The following is a 25644-nucleotide window of genomic DNA, read 5'->3' as shown; positions in this document are numbered from 1 at the left end:
GCTTTTATAGTAGCTATAAAATGGCCTCTGAAGAAGAAAGGCCTTTCTGGAAGTTAACTTAAATAAGAAATTGACTTTGTAGAACATTTGCATGCCTATTTAAAAAAATGGAAAAAATGGTTTCTTTTAGGACTCTTTCATTCCTGGGGATGAGTTTATGTCTTGCCTTGATGTTCATTTGCTCTTGGTACTATGCTTTGATTGCCATGCTAATCGCAGGATGTATATACAAATACATAGAATATAGAGGGTAAGACCATATATCTTATTTATTCTATATTTAATATCTTTAACAATCAACAAAAAGCACTTTTGTATAAAATAGATACAACTGAAGTAATAAAATTCAGACTATTCCTTGAAACAAGGTAAGATCCTATCTGTGTTAAGTGTTGTAAGTTTTCAGATTCTAATTTCCTTGGAAGCTCTTTTCCAAGCTTCTCAACAGCCAGAACTACTTGAAATAAGACCCGATAAGGCTGGGAAACTTTCATTGGAGCAGAGATGATGGTGTAAAGTTTTGGTACTTAAAGAACATCACCTCTCAATATCAACTGTTACAGAACTGTTACATTATTATTATTTTGTGCTGAAGCTCAAACTCTACTTTTTTTGTGTGCGGACTTTAGCACTTTTTAGAATTAATCATACTGAATCATAAAGAGGATCCACTGAAAATTACCTGTTTTCTGAGGGCTTAGGTAATCTTTAAATTGCAACGTATGCATTTGAGACAGACTCATATCTATAGGAAATGCTGAGCAAGTAGGAGACTTGAAAAGCATGCTGAGTTCATAACAAAACCAAAACTAAAACAGCAAGCAACACAATCCCCCCCACCTAAACAACAATAATAAACACTAGAGGTGATTATGATTAGTAATGTGCATGTTATCCTTTCCAAAGGAAATACATCCTATGCTGAAAAAAATTAGGAAGATCTTGGAGCAGGAAACTGAAGGAAGGTTTTAAGTGGATCAACTGGTATACATCACTCCCCCTTTTGGATTCTCCATCTTCTAATATCTCTATTTCCAGATTAGATGCTTTCCTGGGTTTCTCTATTTAATGGGTTAATGATAAGGAAATTAATTTCCCTATTTTATCAAGGAAGTCAGATCAAATGGTAACAGTTCTGTGCATGTATATAGGCATGCACATACAGAAAATTACACATATTTCCAAATTTGTATACAGGCTCTACAAATGTTGGCACATATCAGGACATTTACCTTGTAGCAAGAGATGCTTTGCTAGAGGTAGCAGAGTTCAGTGAGAATTCATGAATTCATAAGTGGGAGGATGGGCAAGGGAGTTGGACCCTTTGCCATAGTATAATCCACCCTCCTGCCCACTTTCAATCTTCAGTATTCTAATACTAGAATTAAAAGGACTGGAAAACATAGGGAGTTTAAAAGTGAGTTAAAAAGGAGGGTGGATGGACCTTTACGCTTATCTGAGAGAGAAGCTGGGAAGGAAAGGAAGCGGAGAAAGCTGTGGTGGTGGTGTTGAGGGGAAGATAGATTACACTAATCCATACAAAGTCAAGCTTCACTTATTGATTTTGCTGCTTTAAAACAATTCCTTTTAAGTAACCTTCACTTATTCATTCTAGTGCTAAAAAGCAACTTAAGTAGCTGTCGCAATTAGAAAAATACTTTTGAAGTATGAATAAAATAGACCATAGTAAATAAATACTTAAGAAAAAATTCCCTTGAGGGCACCTGGAACCTTTTCACCTTGGTTAGTCTTCAATCCTGATTTAAATCTGCAAGACAAGGTTTTTTCCTGCATTTATGCAAAAAAAAGTGATCATTTCTTATACCCATTATCCCCCACATGAGAAAAAATACTTCCTTTGTATAAATAAATGGGACTCTGTTAATTGAATTTCTTCTGTGTCTTGAAGAGCGGAAAAAGAATGGGGCGATGGAATCCGAGGACTGTCTCTGAATGCAGCTCGCTATGCTTTGCTTCGTGTGGAAGACGGTCCTCCTCACACCAAGAACTGGAGGTAGAGTCACATAATTCTTGAAATATGTCAGTGTACTGGGAATACTGCTGGTAAAGCTAATGGCCAAAGTGAAATTCACCATTAAAATAATGTTTTAATTTGGGCATGGCGATGATGTAATTGCAATAGTATTATTTTACTGCAATGGAATGCAGCTTATGGTCAGCATGTAATCAACTTTACTGGAAATATGGGCAAACTAACTCCAGTTTAAATTCATGGGGGTGTTGACATGGTTTTCAAAAGTGCAGAAGAATTTTAATGTTTGATTATTGATAGATTTTTCAGATTCAAAGGAACAGGTATCCTTGAGTCTCACTGTCTCTATGGAGGAAATGCTGCAATTCCCTAAGTGTGGTTCTTTTGCTTCTGCATATGCTCCATCTGAAATACATTGTAAAGATCCTTTATTAGTGTAAATCCATTTTTGTGACATTCTTTTTTTTATATAGCTTCATTCAACAGTAACACTTTCTAAATTGCTTAGATATCATTAAAATCTGACATTTACTGGCCATTTATACGTAATGAAGTTAGGTGTCCACTGTTTTTGCAATGTATTTTTTTTTGCTTGTTAAATTATCAATGTTCTTCAAAGCCAATATAAAAAATTACTTAACATTTAAAAACAGAAGGACATTTGCACATTGTCACTTCTGATGAATGTAATGTGATACTTTAATTATAGTCTTTGCTCAGTGATGCAAGGTGCATGCACATGCAATGTTCTGTTGCCTTTCAGTGTAATGGCATTATTTTATCATTTGTCCCTGGGATTGATGAACTTGGCATCTCAGAGACATCAATGTAATGTAGTGTTGACATTCCTATTAAATATCTGACTGCTTCAGTTATCCCTCTGTTGTGTCAGTGTAATTGCTAGAACTGGTTTGTCTTGTTACATCTCAAACTGAGCTAGTTTTGAGGTGGGAAGTATGCTCCAACTCTTCATTAGATGAAAAGCAACGACAGGAAAAGTATAAAATGTTGGTTTGGGAAGAAGAACCAGATTGGATATTGATTAAAGGAAATAGAATGCATCCTTATATAGTATGCCGTTGCAACTGAATTTGGGCTACTTATCAGTATGGTTAAGGCTTTGACTGTCCTTTTGGACGGACCTATGCAGGTAGGGGAATGGGTCAATAAGAGCATGAAAATCCGGAAGGGTGTACCTAGCACAGACATGTCCAGTGCAGTGATACAAGACTGGGAACCTGCTCTGGTGAAAAGGATTTATGGTTTCTAGTAGTAATCCCAGCAGTGTGTCTTGGCAGTGACATGCTGGAGGGTATCAACAGGAACATAGACAGTTGAGAAGTAAATATGTTGGGAGATAATATTTGTTTTTTTTCAGCACTCCTTAGAATACATCTAGAATATTTAATCCAAATTTATATGCCCTAATATAGAAATGACATCAATAAACTGGAGTGTATAGGACCACAGAGATGATGGCTGGAGCACAGGAGCATATCTCCTGAGGGGAGAGGCTTATTCAGCTTGGAGGAGGCTGAAGAGGAGGCTAAAAGCTGTTATAACTAACTAGTAAATATGCAAAACTAAAAGAAGGTTACTGAGAAGATGGAATCAGATTCCTTACAGCAGTATATGGTAGGAGAATGAGAGAACATGATAAAATAATTAAGCATTGAAGAGGTTACCCAGAGGTGATTTACTCTGTTTCTGGAAGTTTTCAAAATCTAACTGGATGGAACTGTAAACAGTGTGGTGTGCATTCAATATTTAGTCATTTCAAGGAGGAGGTTGTACTGGATGACACTGGAAGGGTGATAACTTTGATTCAGTAATTTTCTTGGTAAAACTGTTCTTTAAGGGAGCTTCTCAGAATGATGGTATGGTGGTTTATGTAGGTATTCTGTACCTAAAATCTTGTTGCTATCACAAATTATGGCTTCCCTGCTTAATAGTTGACTGTTTTCCATTGAATTCAGCTCTTAATCTACATTTTATTAATTGTTAATTTTAATTTTCCAGTTCTTCCTTGCTTATGAATATGTTTGTGTGCTTAACTTTTTTTTTGGTTGGTTATTTTTGTCGTTTTTTTGTTTGGCAGACCTCAACTTTTGGTCTTGTTAAACTTGGATAATGAGCAGTTAGTGAAACACCCTAGATTGCTTTCTTTCACCTCTCAGTTGAAGGCTGGTAAAGGACTGACTATCGTGGGCTCTGTTCTTCAGGGAATCTACTTAGATAAATGTACAGAAACTCAGAAAGCTGAAGAGGTATGTAAAAGACAGCTTGCAAATACTTGTAATTTACATTAGTATTTAAATGTTGAATCCAGGTTTGGGTAACTCATATATTGAATTAAAAGAAACTCTTGTAAAATGTTGAATAAAGCATCTAATTTTGCTATCATCATAGTCAATGATTGTATAAAAGAATAGGTTGGTGTACATAGCAAAATGTTTTATAAAATTTTCCAGTAGGATGAGACAATTCAGTTACTTCTTAGCTTTTTATTTTCTTTAATATTGAGAGCCCTGGTCTTACAATCAAATTACATTCTTGAAAAAAACCCCACAAGTGATAGAGTTTTAACAAATTACCGTATAAAGAAAACATATAGCATATATTTAACAAAAATTTAACATTTAACTAATAAATGCAGATGTTTGGCATAATATAATATTAAGGACCTGCTTTTCTACATTGTTCTAGAAATACATAGCAAAATTAGGATTAGGAGCAGTCTTTGCTGGAAAAGTGTGAACAGCATCCTTCTTGAAATCCTTTACTTTCTCTCTTTTTTTTTTCTTTCCTATTTATCTCATATCTCCAGGGAAGGTAGGATGAGGTAGGAAAAAATAGTAGATGTCATGTAATTCAAGATGACATCTAACTACAATTAATTAACATAAGTTAATAAACTAACTTACAAACACAAATTAATTTAATTTGAACATTTATTTAATAATAGCAGTTGTATTTGCTTACCTTTGTGAACTCTCCTACTCCTATTTTTATAGAATGGGGAAACATTTGGAGAAAATACTGTTTGCTGTATTTTACTGAATAAAACGTCCAAAAGTAGGTTTTGATTGCCATTTTATCTTCCAAATTAGGTTAATGTCTTCAGCGTTGTTCAAAAGGGTATCAGTTGATATGTCTACTATTTTGATCCAAGTAGTCTACAAAGCTGTGATTTATTCATACCTGATATCTCTAAAATAGATGAGCATTTGAGATGTTGAAATGGATTTAACATAGGTAACTGCCCATTTTCTCCCAGTTTCTTTTTTCTCCCTCTTAGTATTCAGGCTTGTCCATAGTGGTTTTTGAAATAACAAAGTATAAAGCCAGATGATCTATCTCATGAAAAGGCTCTATAAGAGCAGTTAGCTTGAAAACATGGTGAAAAGTCTAGCAATTGATACATTGTGAAAGTAATTGTTATTAAGCTGTTACTATCGACATATATGAGCAGAAAACAAGACAGAGAATACAAAATCTGACCTGTGAAATAGAATGAAAATAACCCCTGTAAACAGAAACTGTTTACCCATGAGGATTTGAAATTTTAGCTGTAGTTGGCTTAACTTAAAGTCAGCTATGTTTCTGAGAGATGGAAAAGGAATGAATTTAAGGGAGACCTAATCCATGGATTCCCTAGAAAGTCAGATCTGCTGTTAAGACTTAGGAAACTATTACTTTTAAAATGAAAATGAAGATGAATTGTAAAAGTTTGAGCATCTGAAGGCGTTGTTGGTTCTGGAAAATTTAAACTAGAAGGTGTTTCTAGGAGACCTGTAGGAAATTAAGATTCTCCTGGCTGTCTCTTCAAAAGAAAAAAATATCTTTTTAAACTGATATGCCCTCACAGATACTGTTTGCACAGAAAGATATGTTAGTTTTGCTAGCAGATTCTCTAAAGACTTTTTTCTCTACTAAACAGTTTCTGATGTGAAACCACACTATGTCAGTGCCAGGCATACTATGATGAAATCTGTTTCTGATGATTTTTGACAGGAATTCTGGTGCTTCTAAAACTCCAAATATTGATGTACTGGTTCTTCCTTCTGAAATCATGCTGATCTCCCACACAAGTAATTGATAATGATGGGATTGTTAAGCTTATTTGATCAGAAAATAGTAAATGGAAAAGCTGATGTTCCCTAGTCAACCCTGATACCATTTTGAATGCTTCTTTTAAATTACTTGGTTATGTATCTGCATGTTTGTCAGTGTTCAGATAAGGAGAGCCACATTGAAATTAAAGGGGTGTGGGATATTTAATCTGGTCTGTTTATCTTGTCAGTATTTAGACAGTGATTCCAATTGTCTCCTACACATCTATTTTTTCATGTTGGGAGCTGATAAATAATCAGCCTCTTAATGTCAAAGGTGTCTAAGGAACTTTGGCAGCCTCTTCTTCCAAAGTACTGGCATCACACTTTTCCAAACCCATCCAATTCTAAAAGAAAGAACTTGTCATTCCAACCATATGTTGCTTTGTCAGTCAGTGGTTTTACTTTTACCTGAAGCAGTGTTCCTTTATTTATCTTTATCAATGAGTTTTTACTCATGTCTTATTCATTCTTCTTTGGAAATAAAAGGCTGAATAATTAAAACAATGAAAAAACTGTGTGTGGTGTCTTTTGGGAAGATAGTGTTTTGGGCTCTAGTTTTCACAGAATAGTGTTTACTCTCTTGGAATGAGTGATTTCTTGATGTTATACATTATTGATAAAGTTTTACTATTATTTAGTGCTGTCACTCCTTCTGGTTTTTACTATCAGTGTTGATGATTGTATTTTCCCATGTGTTATATTTCTTTTGCAGAATGTTAAGGCCTTAATGGGAGTAGAAAAGACTAAAGGATTTTGCCAGATTGTGGTGTCTCCTAACTTCAGAGATGGAATATCCTATTTGATTCAGTCAGCTGGTCTAGGAGGGATGAAGCACAACACAGTCCTAATGGCATGGCCACAGTCATGGAAGCAGACAGAAAATCGTTTCTCATGGAAAAATTTTGTTGGTATGTATTTATCAACTTTCTCCTTTGCATTTGTCATTCAGCTATGTTATGCAACTATTTGCTGTGTGGAAGAAATGTGATATGAACATCTGTTAGACAATAGAATATTTCCCCATATCTGATTTTATTTGGAGTGAGTTCTCTCAGCCCTCTTCAACCATGGCTTTGCTTTTTCTTCTCCTAAGAAAGTTGGTCACTAAACCCAGTGTTGTGGTTTAGGAATGGTACTCCCCAATTTAGTGTTCCCACTGAGACTCTTCAAACCATGCTGCTGCTTGCTCACTCCCCCCAGCTTCTCCCTCCTGCTGCAGGCTGGAGAGGAGAATTGGAGGCACAAAAGTTAAAGATCACCAGTTAAGATAAGAACAATTTACTGGAAACAGCAGTGAGATAAGAAAATGAACAGTAACAACAACAATATTAGTAACAATTACTAATAAAAAGTGTACAAAAGAGAGAGTACAGAAATGCTCACCACAGATCTTAACCCGATGACAGCCATGCCACCCTGATTACTCACTCCTGCTCAGAACCGGTGCCACCTGACCACTCCCTCTGACTCAGAACTGGCACCACACTTACTCAACTGGAAGGAACTGCTTCTTCTTCGTGGAGACTCCCTTTCCCCTGCCCCCAGTAATGATATGAGGTGATATAGAATAATCTTTGAGTCCCAGCCACACCCCCTCCTGGCTACTGCAGAAATTAACCCTGTCCTGGCTGGAACCAAGACATTATCTACCCCTTATTTATTCTATGCCGTCTATGTCATGTCCAGATCCTACACCTTCCAAATATATGCATCTCTATATATACATGCACACATATCTATATATACAAGCAAAAGTATCATTTCCATAGTCAATGGCCAGGATGTCTGTTGGGTTCATTTAGTCCATGACTATGGGTTCTATCTGTCCTAGATGTCTTCCAGGGCAGGAGAGCTGGTGTGCTGTTAGGTGGTTGCCAGCTGCATCAGGAGTTCACAACTGGTGTATCTGGAGTACTCCATAGTCACTGTCCATGGTTAAGACCACCCCTCAATCACAAGACCATCTGTAAGTTGCATCTTTTCCCTGATGACGTGAGGCATCATGGGCCCACTGAGCCAGAAATGTTGCCAGTCCAGATGCACCTGAGATATTTTAATCTTGGCGGCCCAATGCACCTGTCTGATGTTGCGATGTTCTTCAGTAGCCCAACTCTTGGGTATGTTTATTTGGTATGTTTATTTGGTACTTTTACAGCCAACTCCTCTACCCAGGCAGTGATGTCTTGCCACAGTTCAGCAGCCCAGATGGAGGTTACCTGTGCACTGCCAGTTGGTCTTTTTCCATCGACCTAGCCACCCCCACAGAGCATTTGCTGACCACCTACCCCAATGTAGGGGTAGAGCACTGGCCATTTCTCTCATTCAGTGATATCTGAAGCCATCTGGATGGCTTTCAGGTCTCCAACCTGACTTGATCCACCTTGTCCCTCAATAGCTTCTGCGACTCATACAGCAGCTTTCCATTTTCAGTGGATCCATACAATACAGCAAGAACTGTCAATAAAGAGAGTGTATCACTTCTCATTTTCAGGTAGCTGATTATATGGTGGGGCCTCCTCAGAACGTGTCACCTCAGTCTTCCCCAGGCTGAATACACCAAGTGACCTCAGCCACTCCTCCGTGCCTGCGGAAAGCCTGTGCTTCCTTCTTGCTGGTTCGTGGGAACACTGCTGCTGTTTTGTTAACCACATCAATTGGCATCTGATGATGTCCATCTTGCCATTTTACTCCTAAAAATTGAATTTCCTGGGCAGGTCCCTTGACCTTACTTTGCTTTATGGCAAAACCTTCAGGAGGATCTGGATTAACTTCTCCCTTTTCTCAAAAATGTCCTCTGCTCTGTTGCCCACATGATGATGTCATCAATGTATTGCAAGTGTTCTGGAGCCTCACCCTTTTCCAGTGCAGTCTGGATCAGTCCATGGCAAACAGTGAGGCTGTGTTTTCAGCCTTGAGGCAGTCAGTTCCAGGTGTACTGCACACCCCTCCAAGTAAAGGAAACTATGGCCTGCAGTCTGCTGCTACAGGAATGGAGAAAAACACATTAGCAGTGTTTATAGTGGCACCACTTGGCTGCCTTGGACTCTAGTTCATACTGAAGTTCCAGCATGTCTGGTACAGAAGCACGCGGTGGTGTGACTTCATTCAGGCCATGATAGTCCACTGTCAGTCTCCACTGGACTTATGCACTGGTCATATAGGGCTATGAAAGGGTGAGCAAGTCTTGCTGACCACTCCCTTGCTCTCCAGTTCGCAAATCATCTCATGGATGGGAGATGCAGGGTCCTGGTTGATGTGATACTTTGACAGTGCACTGTTGTGGTAGCGACCAGTACCTGTTGTTCTTTGACCCTCTGCAGTCCCACAGAAGGTCTTCTTAGAGACCAGGTAGGGTATTCAGCTGTCTGATTTCCTCTGTCCCCACAGCAGATATCCCAAAAGCCTTTTTGGGTCCTTGAAATACACTCTCCTGAGGTAATCTATGCCAAGGATTCACAGGACCTCTGGGCCAGTCACAACGGGGTGTTTTTGCCATTTGTTCCCAGGCTTCCTTCAGCTTCCACTACAGTCAGCTGTTGGGATCCCTCTGCCACCCCAGAAATAGAGATAGATTCTGCCCCTACATACCTTGATGGCATCAGGGTACATTGTGCACCGGTGTTAGCTAAAGCCTTATATATACTCTTGTGGGTCTGATGTGCCAGGCCATCAGATCCACGCAGTCCCTTTCCTCCACCTGGCTGGAGGCAGGGCCCCTTTAGTCCTGGTCATAGTACTCATTTCACACTTCTTGTAAATATGAACTGGAGGTCCCTTGAAGAGGATCGGAAGTAACATCAGCCCTTCTATTCTGTCTGAGGACTTGCCCACTAGAAACTGGACCAGCATTTATCCTTGAAGAATTTCCTGTGGTGGTGGTTGTTCATACATACCCGTGCTGCTAGGGCAGAGGTGGGTTTTCCATCCCACTTCCTCATGTCTTCTCTGTGGTTATGCGGGTAAAATCACAGATTACCTCATGGTGCGTAACCTCACTCTTGAGCCAGGGCGTGCTTGCTCCCATCTGTACTGGTGAGGCATGGGGCATTTCCTCTCAGACTTGCTTAAATATTTCAAATCTTTTTGCAGTCTTGGACAGTCTTTCCACAGGCAAGGCACAGGTCAGTAGGGAGGAAAAAAGATGAGCTTAATATTGCTGGAGTCGGGTAGTTGCCAGAAGCACTCTTTGTTCTCTGTCTTTCCATGACATCAATGCCAATGAGCTGGCAACCGATGAGGGCATGCTGTCTATAAACTTCCACCACAGGGAAGTCTGGACCTCATCTGGATCTACAGGGGACTGCTCATTATTTGAATCCCTATAGATTACCTCTAGCACAGCTAATTCTCTCAGGTACTGGATACTTGCTTCATGGCATTCCACATGCTTGCGTGCACTACTAGATCATCCTTGAGAGAATACCTTTCTCTCACGCTTGACAGGAGTCGCCTCCAGAGGCTGAGAGTTTCTGTCTTCTTATCAATCCCCTTGTCAATGTCCACATCCCGGGACAGAGATCCCGGTTGCTTGGCTTCACTACCATCTGGTTTTATATCATGAGCCACAATATCCCAGCATCAGAGCAGCCAGGTCATTGGGGTCTCCCCCAATTGGTGGCTAAAATCTTTCCGTGTATCTCACAACTCACCCAGAATCAAGGATTGGTGATTATCTCTGGCCCTGCCTCTTCCTCCTGTTGTGAGGGCCCTGCTTCCTCTTCATCCGTCACTAAGCGAACTGATATTTTCTTGGATTTTGTCTTTTATATAGGCACAACTGCTACTGGAACATGTTGTTCCTCTGGCTCAGCTGCAGTTTTAGTGGCCACAGTGCCTGTTGGTCTGCTTTCCTCCTCTTCTCCCTGAGAGTGCTGTCTAGTATCGAGCACTGTTAGATAAATAGTAGTCAGGGCCCAGCACAGTGCATAACTCGCTGCAATTGCCAAAGCATTTTTCTTTCAAATATTCTGTCACTTTATCAGGGTCCTGTAGTTGTTCTTGGGTGAACTTCCATACCATTGGAGCAGAATAATCCTTCCAAAACTGGGCCATTTTCTCCCATCTTCCATGCCACTCATGGCTATCCACCCTTGGGGCAGATCTCTGAATAATCTCCCTAGAAATCTTTCTTGACTCTGAATATGATGTAGACTGCACTGAGGAGACCTGGTAAACTTAGCAACTAGGACATGCTTTCCTTAACATCGAAATGGAATTCAGAATTCTCAAAAGTTATTGTAATGGGCCTGAAGGAGGAAAAGGGGGTGAAAAGCTGGGGAAAAGCATCCTCCCCTGTTCTCCCCACTAACTGGGTATGACTATTAATGGACTCCCAAAGGTTGCATCTGAGATAAGAGTAGGAGAGCAGCACTGAATACACATCCCAAATGACCTCATTGCCCATGATGTTATCATGTCATAAACTGATAGCACATAGTATAGCAACAAAGCAATCGTGATCTCTCTCCCTACTCTGAAAAATATCATCACCAGAAGCAGAGATGAGGATATATATAGGGCTAGGTATCACACCCACATGAACAGACAAAGCAACACTGTGACTAGTGTTTCTGTACCTAATACAATAAATTCTTGGATCAAATTTGTTTCTAACCCACTCTGGGTAGCTCTGTTGTTATCTCAACTCTCTGTGCCCAATGTTGGATGTCAAATAAAGACAGTTGTGGTTTAGGAATGGTACTCCCTGGTTTAGTGTTCCCACTGAGACTCTCCAAACCATGCTGCTGCTTGCTCACTCACTTGCCCCCTCTCCCCTGTGGCAGGCTGGAGAGGAGAATTGGAGGCACAAAAGGTGAAGATCATGGGTTGAGAAAAGAACAATTTACTGGAAATGGCAATGAGATAGGGACAGCAACAGTAACAGCAACAAATATTAATAACAAAAAATATACAAAAGAAAGAGTGATTCACATGCAAAAATGCTCACTGTGGAGCTCAACCTGATCACAGTCACTCCTCCCCATCCACTCCCTCCGGCTTGGAACCAGTTCCACCGGACCCCTCCTTACTGCTCAGAGCCAGCACCACCCAACCCCTTCCTCTGGCTCAGAACCAGCACTCTGCTTACTCGACTGGAAGGAACCCTTTCTCCTTGATTGAGACTCCCCGCTGCCCTTGGCAATGATGTGAGGTGGTATAGAATAACCTCTGGATTCTAGCCACACCCCCTCCTGGCTACTGCAAAAATTAACTCTGTACTGGCCAGAGCCAAGACACCCAGGGTATGTTTAAACTTCTGGGACTGGGACTGTTTAAGCTGCTGAATTTAAAACAAAAACAAAAACTGGGAATGAAAACTAGAAGTTCATGATTAAATGTCTTGTTTTCCCTTGCAGATACTGTACGAGAAACAACAGCAGCTCAGCAAGCACTTTTGGTGGCTAAAAACATTGACTTATTTCCAACAAATCAAGAACGTTTTACTGAAGGAAACATAGATGTATGGTGGATTGTTCATGATGGTGGTATGCTGATGTTACTGCCTTTTCTCCTTCGACAGCACAAGGCAAGGACAGCAGAAATGGCTGGGATTTCATTTTCTAGCAATGAATGGTTCTAAGCATTTCCAATTAAATACTCCTTCACTTTGTTAGAATTATGCGTGGATAGCAATCACAGTGTTACAGATTGTTATAATGTATCTTTTTGTAGGTTTGGAGAAAATGTAAAATGCGTATCTTCACTGTCGCTCAAATGGATGATAATAGCATTCAAATGAAGAAGGATCTTCAGATGTTCTTATATCATCTTAGACTGAATGCTCAAGTGGAAGTTGTTGAAATGGTATGTTACTACATATTTTTAAGGTGCAACTGGGTCTAAGCTTGGGAAAACATTTAGCTTTTTTCAGATGAAGAGATGTTAACCCAAATACAGAAATGGAAAGATTACAGTCCAACCAAGAACAAGAAGTTAAGCATCTTACCATGTCACAATGATAGTGTATGTGGTGGTGAGTTTAATGGGTTTGTCAAGTAGAGCTTGAGCTGTTTTGATTTTTGTTAATGCTTACTTTCTTTATGAGACCTAGTCCATAGAGATGGTTCATTCTGGAGGGAAAAAGCTTAAATTTTTAGAAGTGGAAGGCTGAATGTGCTTAATCTAATAAGCCGTGGCATCTGTCATGAGAGAGGATAAGATATGTCCATGTCTCCAACTGCTATATGACTATCTCTCTGGAATAAGGAGTCCCTAGGCTCCAATGGGAGTGTGTCAGTTTTTGGCGTTGCCAGCCTCAGCCAGGACTGAACAACAAGACCGTGTAGCTACAGATTCACAAGTCAGTCAGTGACAAAATTAATTTTGTAACTTTTTTTCTCTTTTAAATATGGGTCATAAACTGTTAAAGAGAAAGGACTAAAGCTGTAGTCTGTCTAGACCCACTTTTTTTGGCAACTAAGGACTTCATTTCCAGAACTCAAAGGTGACCAACATAATGTCCAAAGTAAGATGCATGATAACACCAGAATTCTTACTCATTCTGAAGTGGGATAAAGATGAGTCAACTGGTTCAAAACTTCTACCACCACTAGTTCCTAGAATGACCAAAACCTATCAAAAAGATTTATCATGCTAATCAACCATAAAGCAAATTTTAAGAATTGTTTAAGTTACTTATGAAAAAAATTACTAATGAAAAATTTAATTAGTATTTTAAACTAGGAAGTAAGATAAATCCTTTAATTTATTGTTCTTTGCTTAGAGGACTAAATATAAAAACTTTAAATGCTGTGGCATGTGCAGTTGAAAGAATGCAAACAGAATGTCATAAAAAGGCTCAGCCTTGGTTGGATTTTGAGCAAATACAGTATAGGAAGTACTTAGTATTTATTCTTTTCTTATCTGGGTAATATTTAATCCTGAGGATCTCTCAAAGGGTAAGAGGCATGTTACAAGTCAGTGACAACACAGGTGACTGCTAGAGATTTTTACAGTGTATTTTAGTTTTGAGCCAGTGTGAGAATATATACCATGGTTTCTTCCTAATTGCTTCTGTTTGTGAACGTTTCTCACTGATGAAAAGAGAAGGTATTTTTTTGTGCCTCTGGACAGTTTTTAAGGAAACAAGTGTGCCCACATGCTCAGGTGGCAGCAATGCAGACTTAGTTTAAATAAGTGCTTTCAACTCTTTCTCACTTGGCAGCCTAGTTGGAAAAAAAAACAGTGGAAAGTCTGTTCCAAGTGCCTAAAATTTAGAAAAAAACACAATCATATTGTTATATGATTTTACTGTGTGAAATTGCTGTTTGAAGATTAAGCTTTAAAAATGAGGGCAGAATTAATTGATCAGTTATTTGCTTGGTATTACTCTGATGCCATAAATACATCCAGGACTGAATGAATGTGGTACGCTGTCTAAATGGTGTTCTTCCAAGTAGTGCTTTTCTTCTGGCGTTTCTAATGCCGATTTCTTTTGCAGTTTGAAAACGATATTTCTGCATTCACATATGAGAAGACACTTATGATGGAACAGCGATCTCAGATGCTAAAACAGATGCAGCTGTCAAAGAACGAAAGGGAAAGGGAGGTAGGGACTTTGGCTTGACGAGATGTTCTGTGAAAAGTCCGAAAGTAGTACTTCTTGGTGGTGCTTTCTAATCAGTTTCTAACTAGTCAGAACTTTTCATAATTGCATTCTGTATTTCTCTACAACTGGTTTCATTTGCAAGGTTAAAGTAATATGGGGAAAGAAATAATTTTTTGTTTGAACAGATGTTAAGAGTTTTCCTTTCCTCAAGATGGGTGCAAGTATTAATTAGCAAAACATTTGAGCATCAGTGTGGAATATATTCAGAGCATTTCCAAACTTGACATCAGTAGCTAAGGTTCATGATTATGCAACTGGACTGATCAGCTTTGATTGAGCTTTCGTCTTGGAGTCATAGAATCAGTTAGGTTGAAAAAAACCTTTAAATTGAGTCCAACCACTAACCTAACACAAACAAGTCCACCACTAAACAATGTACCACATCTACACATCGTTTAAATACCTCCAGGAATGATAACTCAACCACCACCCTGGACAGTCTGTTCCAATGTTTGATAACCATTTCTGTGAAGAAATTTTTCCTAATGTCCGATATAAACATTCTCTGGCACAACTTAAGGCCTTGTCCTGTCATCTGTTACTCAGGAAAGGAGACCAACCCCCAACTCACTACAGCCTCTTCCAGGTAGCTGAATAGAGGGAGCCTCCTTTTCTCCAGGCTAAACAACCTGAGCTTCCTCAGCCACTCCTCATATGCATTACAAACACACAATATTATATGATACATACAATACAATACAAATTTGTTCAAATCTCACTGTTTTTTTAGTTTCTGCATTATTTTAAATGTTTTATGGATCAGCTGGAGGCAAAATTAGGCCAACAAACCTCCCCTGTTCTTACAATTTTGCATGCAAAAGCATGCAACAAGCTTCATGCAACAGTATTTTCATGAATATTTGTAACTTTTAAGTTTTTTTTCTTTTGACTTATTATGCTTCTACCCCCTTATCATTCTGAAAAAATATTTTATCATTATCAATGCTTTTTAGTGATGTAAAAGGTAGTAAATGCTCTGACTTTGCCATCACGTAAAACTGTTTCCCTTCCATGCCAAATAAGAGAGCTCTACTGTGTTTAACTGCCCATTTGTAAAACAGCTAGATTTTTTTTCTTGTGGCTTTTCCTTTTGGTTTTAATCCTACAAGTCCAATCGGTTTGGTTTTTTAGGGTTTTTTCTTTTTATTTTTCCTCTCATATCGCTTTATTCATTTTTCCACTTAAAAGGATATTTTTTAAGGTTGCTAAAGATGCCTATTATTCCTATAGCAATGACCTGCTGTAAATTCTCTTTTTTATCCATGTCATGGTAGTTTTCTCTTAGTTTGAGCCTGCCTAACATCCTTTCAGTAAAACCCCAAACTTTTCTATCCAGCTTATTCAGTGTGACTGTTTCTTTATTGAACAATAGTATTTTTCCAGTGGAGTTAGAGTGATTAATCAAGTGATTCTACAGTGATTCTATTCCCTCTATTTTTCTTTCTTTATTACTCATTTTATCTGCATGTAACCATTGCCATCATAGCTTCTGTTTGTTCCTTCATATCAGACAGGGTAAAATCTGAGATGTTCAAAATACCATTGAATTTATTTCATGGTCTGAAGTAGAATCCTTGATAATACCAAGAATCTTGACTACATACTGCCTTGTCCAAGAATAAAAGTCACATCCATCTGTTTTTCTGATTAGGATATCTAAATCTACCTTGTTCTTTTGTATTTTCATCAGAAAATGTGGTTTAGTTATGCCATCACTTCCTCTGGAGCTGTGAATTGAGTATATGCACTCAGTGTGCCAGATCTGATCATCTGATCATCTTCTCTTATTTAAGAGCTGAGACATCCCCTCCAGTTTTTTTTATGACCTCCAAAACATTTATTTCATAAGTATCACTAGTTCAAATTAGCATTGCTTTTGCTTTCATCATCTGTTTTCGGACATTCAAATATAAACTGAGATTTCAGTTTTGTATAGTGAGTGTAATTTGGTTTCCTGTTACCACCAAGATTAGCACTTTAACCTCACTTTTGTATATGTATGCCTTCAAACAAGGCTCAAACCTTCTCAAAGAGGAGAATTTGTTTCTGTACAGTGTTCTTTTGCTGTTTCCCACATAGGCATGCTTTTATCCCTGAGCCATCACTCTCACCCTCCCTTCTTCTGTCACTTTTTAAAAATAGAACTAATTTGATCTTGCCTCTGGGTTTTTGTGTAGAACTGGGGATCGGGAACTCATCAGATTTTTGTTTTCTTTTTTGAGAAACTTGGTTGATTTGCTTCTGGTTTTTAGAGTTGGAAAGTAACCTTCTCACATGCTTAAATTTTTTAATACTTTTGATTGTAATTAAATAAAACCATCTGAATATATACAAATATGAAGGGATGTGACCCTCACAAACAAGTGAATGTTTGAGCTTCCCATATAGAATGGACTCACTTGGCTTCATGTTTTCACAAATGTCTGTAAAGAGAACATTTAAAAAGGAACCTCATAAGGTGTGATATCATATCTCATCTATTTAAAAGAAAGATAATATGATCATCTTCTTTTTTTCTGTAGACCTTTTTTTTGTCACTGGTAACCTTTTTGTCCCAGATTCAGAGCATCACTGATGAGTCTCGAGGCTCAATCAGAAGAAAAAGCTACTCCAGTTCACTGTCTATTGTCCAAGACGCCCAGGCACTGCTGACTAATGATTATCAAGAGGAGGAGGTAGTTGGACATAGAGCTGGCTAGACATATTTTCCCATTGCAACACTTGAAGTGCCACCACTGCAAACTGAACTACACATGAACAATTTAATGACTCATTGTTATGGAGCAGTTCTTCATAAATTTCAATTTTACTATTTTTCTAATTTCATTATCTTGCCCTTTTTTTTTTTTTTTACTCTAGATGATGCTCCTGCAACATGAACTACATTATCTTTCTCACACTTATTTTCCATGAAAGAGGCATGTTTCTGAGAATGCCTGTTTTTCTTAAGGGCCAGAAGCAGGATGTTTCATTAATAAGCATATTTCATGCTTTCACGAGCTATTGACTTCCTTTATAGTTCCTGTACTGAAGTCCTGAAGCTTCTGGGAGACCGTATTGATATTCTAGGTCATCTAAGGAGATTTCTATGCTTATTTGCAAGCCATTACTAACCCATAACTGTCATTACTACGTTCTGCATGGATTTCTGAAAGGAAATGGACTGATGTAATCAATGCTTTTAGGGTGCACTTGAAGTGTTGCTCATATCTATGGATGTGTAGCTTAATTTGTAGAAGTGCTGTATACCTTTGTGTTTCCTTTTCTTCATGGCACATGAGAACAACATGTGTTTCATGTATTTTAATTTGTTATCAAAACAGCACTAACAAAAATGTGCTTTTGCTGTCTTTGGATTTTTATAAACGTGTTATAGGTCTAGAATTTCTCTTGGCCTCACTGTCTTTCTAAAAATGGCAAATTGTCTCCCACTAAAGCATAGTGGGAGAACTCATCTTATGGTTGTTACCCTGAAAGTTTAGTTCATTGGATACTGCTGCATGGTATTTACAGTATTGACATGTATTCATTAGCTTTTTTCATTCTCATGATAGAACTGTATTTACAGTAACTTCTAATTTGTGGTCTTGACTCATGATTTAATCACCAAAGGAAGACCGTCAAACAAATAGATATTTATGCGAAGCTCAGAATTGAACTCTAGGATTTGGAAATCCTCAAGGATAGGGACTAGGGAAATAATTTAGGGAGTATAAAGAAGCTCTAAGGCATTTAAAACCGGCTGCAATTACAGTTTGTGAATCATTAGAGGAATGGCTGTTCAGAGATCAAAAGTAGTATTCTCATCTGTTTGGTTTTTATTCATGCTTTTGATTGACCTGAATGAAATCGATTCTTCTGAATCATCACATATGTGGAGGGACATAACTATGTCTAGTGTGAATAACTGAGGTTCCCAAATGGAACAGGAGCTTCAACTCATGATTTATCAAGTCTCTGAATAGCTTTCAGGACTGTTAAATATCTTAAAAAACAAACAAACAAACAAACAAGACCACAGAAAAAAGAAATGTCACCTCCAAAACAAAAAGCCCCAAACTGCAGAAAGAATCCTCCCCGCCCAAATACCAATTAACTTATAATTTTAAGAGTCAAAAGTACTGTATTTTTATTGCATTTTATGGAAATAGAAAAGCCTATGGACAAAGTATTACAAGAGAAAGTAAATAATGTGTTAAATATTTCATCCCTTTTTTCTTAAAAGGAGAAAGGGGGATGGAAAATGGAGAATATGGAAGTGCATAGGCATGTGGGAAGAATAATATTAAGTTCTTGAAGTTGATTTGAGTTTCTACTATTAAAAGGGAAGAGAAGGTCCCTTCATGGTTATATTGATTGGATTTTGTTATGTAGTATGCTCTCACATGCATAAATAGTGTAACCTAATAATCTAAATCTATAGCTAGCCTTCAATATAGCAAGTCCCATACTGACTTCAGTTCAGCTAAAGGCATGCAAAATGGATGATGTTTACAGCAGTATCTGAGAAAATAACTTATCTAGGGAACAATGAGAGCACTGGCTTTCAAATTTTTCACTGGCAAAACACCTTGGTGTAAATAAATAAAATACCATCTGGAATTCAACCTCCCTTTAGTTCATTACAAAAATAATCTTCCAGGTCAGGTGTAATCCTGCAAATAAGTACATTTTTACAAGCAGTTTCACTTCATGCTGAAGTGAACCTCTCTTGCATTTGTTTCACAAATAAGATGGACTTTTCTGTAGCTTTTATTCCACTGCTATGAAATTCCTTTTCAAAATTTTAATAATATGTAATTTACAAATGCTCTTTTTGGCTGAATCTTGGGATGATTATTTGATTTGTAACTAGGCCCAGCTGATCCATGATAGAAATACTGCCTCACACTCTGCTCCAGCAGTTGAAACAAGTGTGGCTGCTGCTGTGCCAGAAAAAGTGCAAATGACCTGGACTAAAGAAAAGTTTGCAGCTGAAAAGCATAAAACCAAAGATTCAAATGTGTCTGGCTTTAAAGATGTTTTCAACATGAAACCGTAAGTATACATATGGTGTTGGGAGTTTTGTATTTCATTGTGTGTATTTTAATGTGTGGGATTTTTTATTTGATTGTTTTTGTCATTTTCTGGGGTTTGTTTTTTAAGAGATTCTTGTTTATTTAAAACTGAATAAAAAATTAATCTCTCTATGCACTTCAGTTAAATGCCATTCTTACAAAAATTGCATGAACTTGGGTGGAATAGTAGTGACTGTAAAGACTCATACACAAGAATGTAGTGAATGAAGTTTAAATGACAGATTTCAAATTGTAAACTCAACTTCTGGATTGTACCAGAAAGCATCTATATTAAAATGTTTAATGTTTTTCTGTCTTCCTGTGGGTGCCAAAGTACTGTATATATCCCTGTCTTATTTCCTGTGTTTTGTTGGACTAGAAGGAGTACCAAGGCAACAGATATATTTAGCTTCAACATATTTAGCTTATGGTTTTGGGTGGATGTTTTTTGGGTGTCTTTTATTGTGTGGGTTGTTTTGGTTTTTGTGGCTTTTTTGTTGGTTTGTGGGTGTTTTTGTGGTTGGTTGTTGGGGGTGTTTTGAGTTGTGGTTGTTTGTTTGCTCGTTGTTGGTGATTTTTAAATGGACATTCAGCCCTTGTTCTGTAAATTAAAGCATTATAAAACTTGTGCAAATATGTATGTCTTGCTATATTAAGTATTTCCTGTTTAGATATTCCTTAATGACTTTTTCTTAAATGGATAAGAGCTATTGCCTATGTCAAACCAATGTAGTAGACACAAGAGAAATGACAGAAAGAAGTCATCTTGTTTGCTTCCTCATCTTGTGTTTTTAAGCACACACACACATTTTTTTGACTTCTGGAAGAATACACTTAGAAGCATAGCCTAAATTATTTTCTGCACATGACCAAACCAAAACTGTGGATGTCAGGGGAAGTGTTAGTATCTAAAGAAAACGTATCTTAAATCTAGGACTTGTAGAAAATAGAGTTAGAAAACATACTTAAAATCAACACCTTAAAATCCTAATTTGTTTTGTGGATTTGCTTTGACCTCTTTAGAAACAGTCTGTCTTTTGCAAATTCCAAAAATCATCTTTCTCATTCTCTAAAGCATTGTTCTGGGTTTCATTACACTCTAATCCTTAGGGGGTTTTTTTTCATTAATGTCTAAGAAGTATTTCGTATCACTACTTTAGAATTGTGCAAGACACAGATTCCGGATTTTTTTTTTTAAACTACTATGTGTAGTTGGGATAGAAATTACAGTTCAAAGTTGGTGTGCCTGTACAATATATTAGTATTGTTTACTTTAAAATGTACCTGATGGCAATTGTTTTTTTATGCGTTTGCTTCCCTTTCACATAGAGAATGGGGAAATCTGTAAGTCTAAATTTCATTTCATTTAAGCAACATAGACTGTGTTCTCTGCTTCTTGTGGTCCTGTACATTGTATGCATGTTTCTAACTCATAATTTGCAGTGCCTTTATTCTTTTGTTCCTTCTTTAATATACTGTGAGTTAGCAGATATCACTGAAAAAAATATTCATCATTGTGACTTGGTAATGTTCTCTTAAATATTATCAACTTTCTATTCAAGGTAAGTCACAAAACATGTGGTTTAGTTTCAATATAAATGTAAAACTTGACAGTACTCCTCTGCACCAGTTTAATGTTTAATTTTCTAATTAACTACATTAAAAAGTGAATATATTTTTATTCTGGAAAAATAGCCCCCCATTGTGATAGAATTACTTGGACAATAAGAATTATTTGTTCACAAAGGCAACTTTCATGTTTCATCAAAAGTCAGTTATTGCCTGCTTTCTGCCAACCTGTACAGGTGTAGAAATAACATAAGTTCAGGCATACATTGGGTATGACAGCACACAAAAATGGGATAGTACTTCTCTTGAGTGGAACTCACTTGACTGCTCTTCTTTTTTTCAGAGTTCAGCATTTTCCTAATTTTTTCTGTTTAACAAGTTGAACTTCTTATGAAAATTTAGGAAGCTTACTTTGTGTACCATGTATGATTTCAGTTCTACCAGTGCTTGATGTTAGTTAACCTCAGTTTACATTGTACACAATGTGAGCCTTTATTTCAGTGCTGAATTTTTACCTCCTCTGTCACAAATTTACGTCCTGCATTTTAGTTTTAGTTGAACAGTGTTTCAGCTTCAATATTTGTACATCTCAGTTACACACTCTTGCCTCTCTTCATAGTTCTTTGGTGTTCTCAAGATGCAGTTCTGCTTCTGCAAAATGGAGCTTCAAGCATTCTTCTGTTCCATATATGGGTTTTGTACAGTTGGTTCTTAGGATAGATGGCCTCTGTGATAGAAGATCCCCCAAGAGGGACTGATAAACTCAGCTTTAGAAATGTCATTCTCTCATGGGGGGAAGATTGGAGTTAGCAGAGGGGAGAGAATCAATTAAGTTGATAGGGCTGGTTTCCATTGTCCACTAAACTTCAGGCCAAATGCCTTTTAATTTTTATTTTTTGTTTGTAAAGCATCTACTTTTGGGCAGCAGATCTTTTGCATAAATGGGCTAAGGTAGAGTTTGGATATTTGTGTCACACTGTAGCGTATTTCCAGTCTTGACTAATTTTACACAGGTAGCAGTTTCTCAGGAACTGTAAGGACTCTTCTTTTTGTTCCAAAAAACAACTAAATAATACTAAAATAAGGACATCTTTGAAATCTTGGCAGTTTTTTCTTCCTGTGCATGAATTTACAACAATTATAGTTGTAGATGCAACAAGGAAAACATTAGTTAATGTTAATAATTTAAGGGGAGAGACTCAATTTCAGTTCAGTCTTACTCTTATGACATGAAAAACTAGTAACGTTTTCAAAGTTCTATGGTGTTTCTGAATTTTCTTCACCAGATTATAGTAATTTAGTAATGTTTCCAACGGACCATGGGTAAAATCTTGTACTGTACAACATAAATCTTTACAGTGCTTGCCTGTAATTTCCTTGTTTGGAAATTCTTGTATAAATCCAGTTACTTTTTTGTGTAGGTCAATAAACTGGATTCTCAGTGTTTTCTGACTGAACTTTAACTTCTGTTGAAAACAAGGTTTTGATTCATCTTGTTAAAAGATAACTGACAACTGGAAAATGTGTGCATTTTGGCAATCTGCTTAGAACTCTTTGAATTTCAGAGTTAAATGTTCTTTTCAAATTATTGCATTTTCTCATTTATTTTGAATGTGTACAAATACTGGTGTCCATGAAAATTGTTTATTTTATGTGCTTATAGATTAAACTTATAAATTCAAATAAGTAGTGTATAATTCAAATATGTAAGTATTATAACAATGCTTAAAAATATTTCTTCACATGCTAGAAATCAGTCTAATGTGAGAAGAATGCACACTGCTGTGAAGCTCAATGGAGTAGTGCTCAATAAATCACAGCATGCTCAGCTAGTTCTCCTGAATATGCCTGGACCTCCTAAAAACAGAAAAGGGGATGAAAACTGTATCCACTACTGTATTGATTCCATATTTCTTGAAATTGGGAATTTGATTTTTGTGATTGTGCCATTTCCTGTCTTCCTGTTGGGGTAACCATTAATAACCATGGTAAACGTAAGTTTGCCTTTAAGAAAATGACTTTTGATTCCACAAAGAAAGTTTAAAAAAGTATTGATAGTGGTGAGGGTTTTTTATTAATATAAAGCATTTCTCAATTTTGAACTCATTTTAAAATCTCTTATTTATATCTTTTCTATGGGTAAGTAGGGCAGAACCAGGAACTTGTCCCAAGTTAGGCCTCACTTTCATTTGACCAGCCAGGTAACGGGACAGTAAAAGGTGACAGAGGAAAAAACTCCTTGATTAAATGTCGAACTCAATTTTTGCATTGTATGTTAGACTTTCTGAGAGATTACTGGCTACTTTGTTTCTCTTCTGAATAAATTCCTTGACCTAACGATATTGCAGACATGGAGTTTCTGGAAGTTCTGACAGAAGGTCTGGATAGAGTTCTCCTAGTCCGAGGCAGTGGACGTGAAGTGATCACCATTTATTCTTAATCTGTTTGCACATGTTGTTCAAACACAACACACACCCCAGATGAGAAAACAAAGTTATTTGCCATAATTTAAGCAGCTTCATTATGTGTTTTAGTGCATTGAAAATTATCTGCAAGCTGAATCTTCTGATGATGTAGGGATTTTTTCCTATTAAAGTGTTATATTGAAGTAGTATTTTAAGCAGATAGACTTATGTAGAAAATATTTCTATAGTGAATTAATAAATGGTGGATGGGTTAGGATATTTATATGTAGCAAATTCTGGCACTTGTTAAGCTCTGGTGAAACACAAGAAAAATGGTAATGTAATGGTATTTTTAAACATATAGAAATGTAAGCAACTTTTGATTATTTTAATCTTTGTCCTGTGTCTTAATAAAGGGAAAAGTTTTAGGAAAAGTTGTCTTCTTTCCTTACCAAAATGCTGCAGAGATGTATACAATCACTCAAATTTGTATTTATGTGCATAAAGTATTTCCCTAAAGTTCATGATTTGCTACACTTGTTAAAAATAACATTTCTGTATTTAAAATACTTAGTCAGGTACCTGAAACCTGCAGGAGATAGTAAATAAACAAACTAAGTGGTTTTTTTTCCATGAGCTACTAGTAGTTATTGCATGACTATACCAATGACACATGTAAGCATCCAATTCATAGGAAGGCTATGATGCAGAAACTCTACCTGGTTCCAGTTATAATTCTAGCAATTTATAAATCACAGGAAGTTTATGATATATGTATATTTTGAAAATGTTTTCTGTATGTGCTGCTGTTTAAAATAAAATCTGCTTTTCTGAACTGAATGAACTCCTAAGTTTTAGTTCTGTAAATATTTTGTAAATGTTTTTTAGTTTGGTAAATGTTGTTTAAGACCTAAAGTGTTTGTTTGGTATCAGAATATTGTTCTACTGTAAAAAGAAAAGCATTATTTATACATATAAACTGTTATTTTATTCCTTTTCTTTTTCTTATTTTTCTTTATAGGGAAGGCAAGGCAATGCAGAGGCAGGCAAGAGTTAGAGGTATGTATGCAAGGCAAGGCAAGGGATGGGAAAAGTAGGCCAGCTAAGGCAAGGTATGGGTAGGCCAGACACAGAGAGGTAGGGGTAGGCAAGATAAGGAAGTCAATGGAGGGGCAGGCAAAGCAAAGCCAGGCAAGGTGAGGCAAGGGAGGGGTAGGAAAAGGCCATACAACAAAGGGGAAGCTAAGTAAAGGTGGTATGTAAAGGACTGCAAGGGAGGTGGAGAAAGGAAGGAAAACAGCTAGGCCCAGTGTTTCAGGTAAAGAGTATAGGCTACCCAGTGAACAAAAGACCAGCCCCAGCTCTCTCTTCTGCCACATCTGGTATAGAAAATACAAAGTGTAAACAATTTTGCTGCACATTGCCCCTTTGATTCAGAACCTTATCATGGCCAGTCTTCGCAAATGAAGATTTGGGAAAGGTCTCTACCCACATTTGTTACAAGCGCGCTGGTGACACAGGGCTTTGCAAATGCAGGTAAGGCCTTTGAGCCTGCACAATGGATTTTTTTAGATGAGACACAGTATGTGCTGAACTGAGCCCACCCTTTAATCCTAAGGTTCATCTGCCGGGGCCGAGCGAGCTTGGACAGTGGCAGCAAGGTCCTCAGGATGTAGGTGTGTTTAGAGTGACCTTCTCTTAGATGGATGGCCTTACAGGGCTGAACGAGCTCCATCTGCCCAGGTTTAGAGTTGTCCTTCTCTTCTGTGTGTTCCGGGGCTCCCCTTTCTTCTCCCACGATGGCACTGTCCACACAGGCGAAGCTCCCATTCTCTCGCTCCTTTCCGTGCCTGGGGCCGGGCTGCGCTGCTGCGCATGCGCCCAGGGCTGAGCTGGG

The 25644-nt window shown here is 37.7% G+C and overlaps 1 protein-coding gene across 6 annotated transcripts in view; it reads left to right on the top strand.

The window, feature by feature from the left end:
- Positions 1-24587, top strand: part of LOC113988621 (solute carrier family 12 member 7-like) — a 71755-nt gene extending 47168 nt beyond the window's left edge. For 2 of the 6 annotated variants that reach the window (XM_039389039.1, XM_039389046.1), the window contains exons 15-26: positions 131-250; positions 1910-2014; positions 4092-4260; positions 6821-7016; positions 12465-12634; positions 12781-12912; positions 14549-14656; positions 17275-17391; positions 19572-19753; positions 21103-21117; positions 23093-23226; positions 23691-24587. In XM_039389039.1, the coding sequence (XP_039244973.1) occupies positions 131-250; positions 1910-2014; positions 4092-4260; positions 6821-7016; positions 12465-12634; positions 12781-12912; positions 14549-14656; positions 17275-17391; positions 19572-19753; positions 21103-21117; positions 23093-23226; positions 23691-23782 (1540 nt within the window). In that variant the 3' untranslated portion in view covers positions 23783-24587. Of the gene's footprint in view, positions 1-130; positions 251-307; positions 369-1909; positions 2015-4091; positions 4261-6820; positions 7017-12464; positions 12635-12780; positions 12913-14548; positions 14657-17274; positions 17392-19571; positions 19754-21102; positions 21118-23092; positions 23227-23690 lie in introns of all 6 variants that reach the window. The other 4 variants (XM_039389063.1, XM_039389058.1, XM_027722411.2 and 1 more) reach the window with 4 other exon arrangements.
- The last annotated feature ends 1057 nt before the right edge of the window (positions 24588-25644 follow it).

This window comes from Pipra filicauda, unplaced genomic scaffold (genome assembly GCF_003945595.2).
Source record: "Pipra filicauda isolate LSUMZ 115617 unplaced genomic scaffold, ASM394559v2 scaffold124_size2119055_pilon, whole genome shotgun sequence".
Classification (NCBI taxonomy): domain Eukaryota; kingdom Metazoa; phylum Chordata; class Aves; order Passeriformes; family Pipridae; genus Pipra; species Pipra filicauda.
Note: the sequence above shows the minus strand (reverse complement) of the source record. Positions and strands in the feature narration are given on the sequence as shown.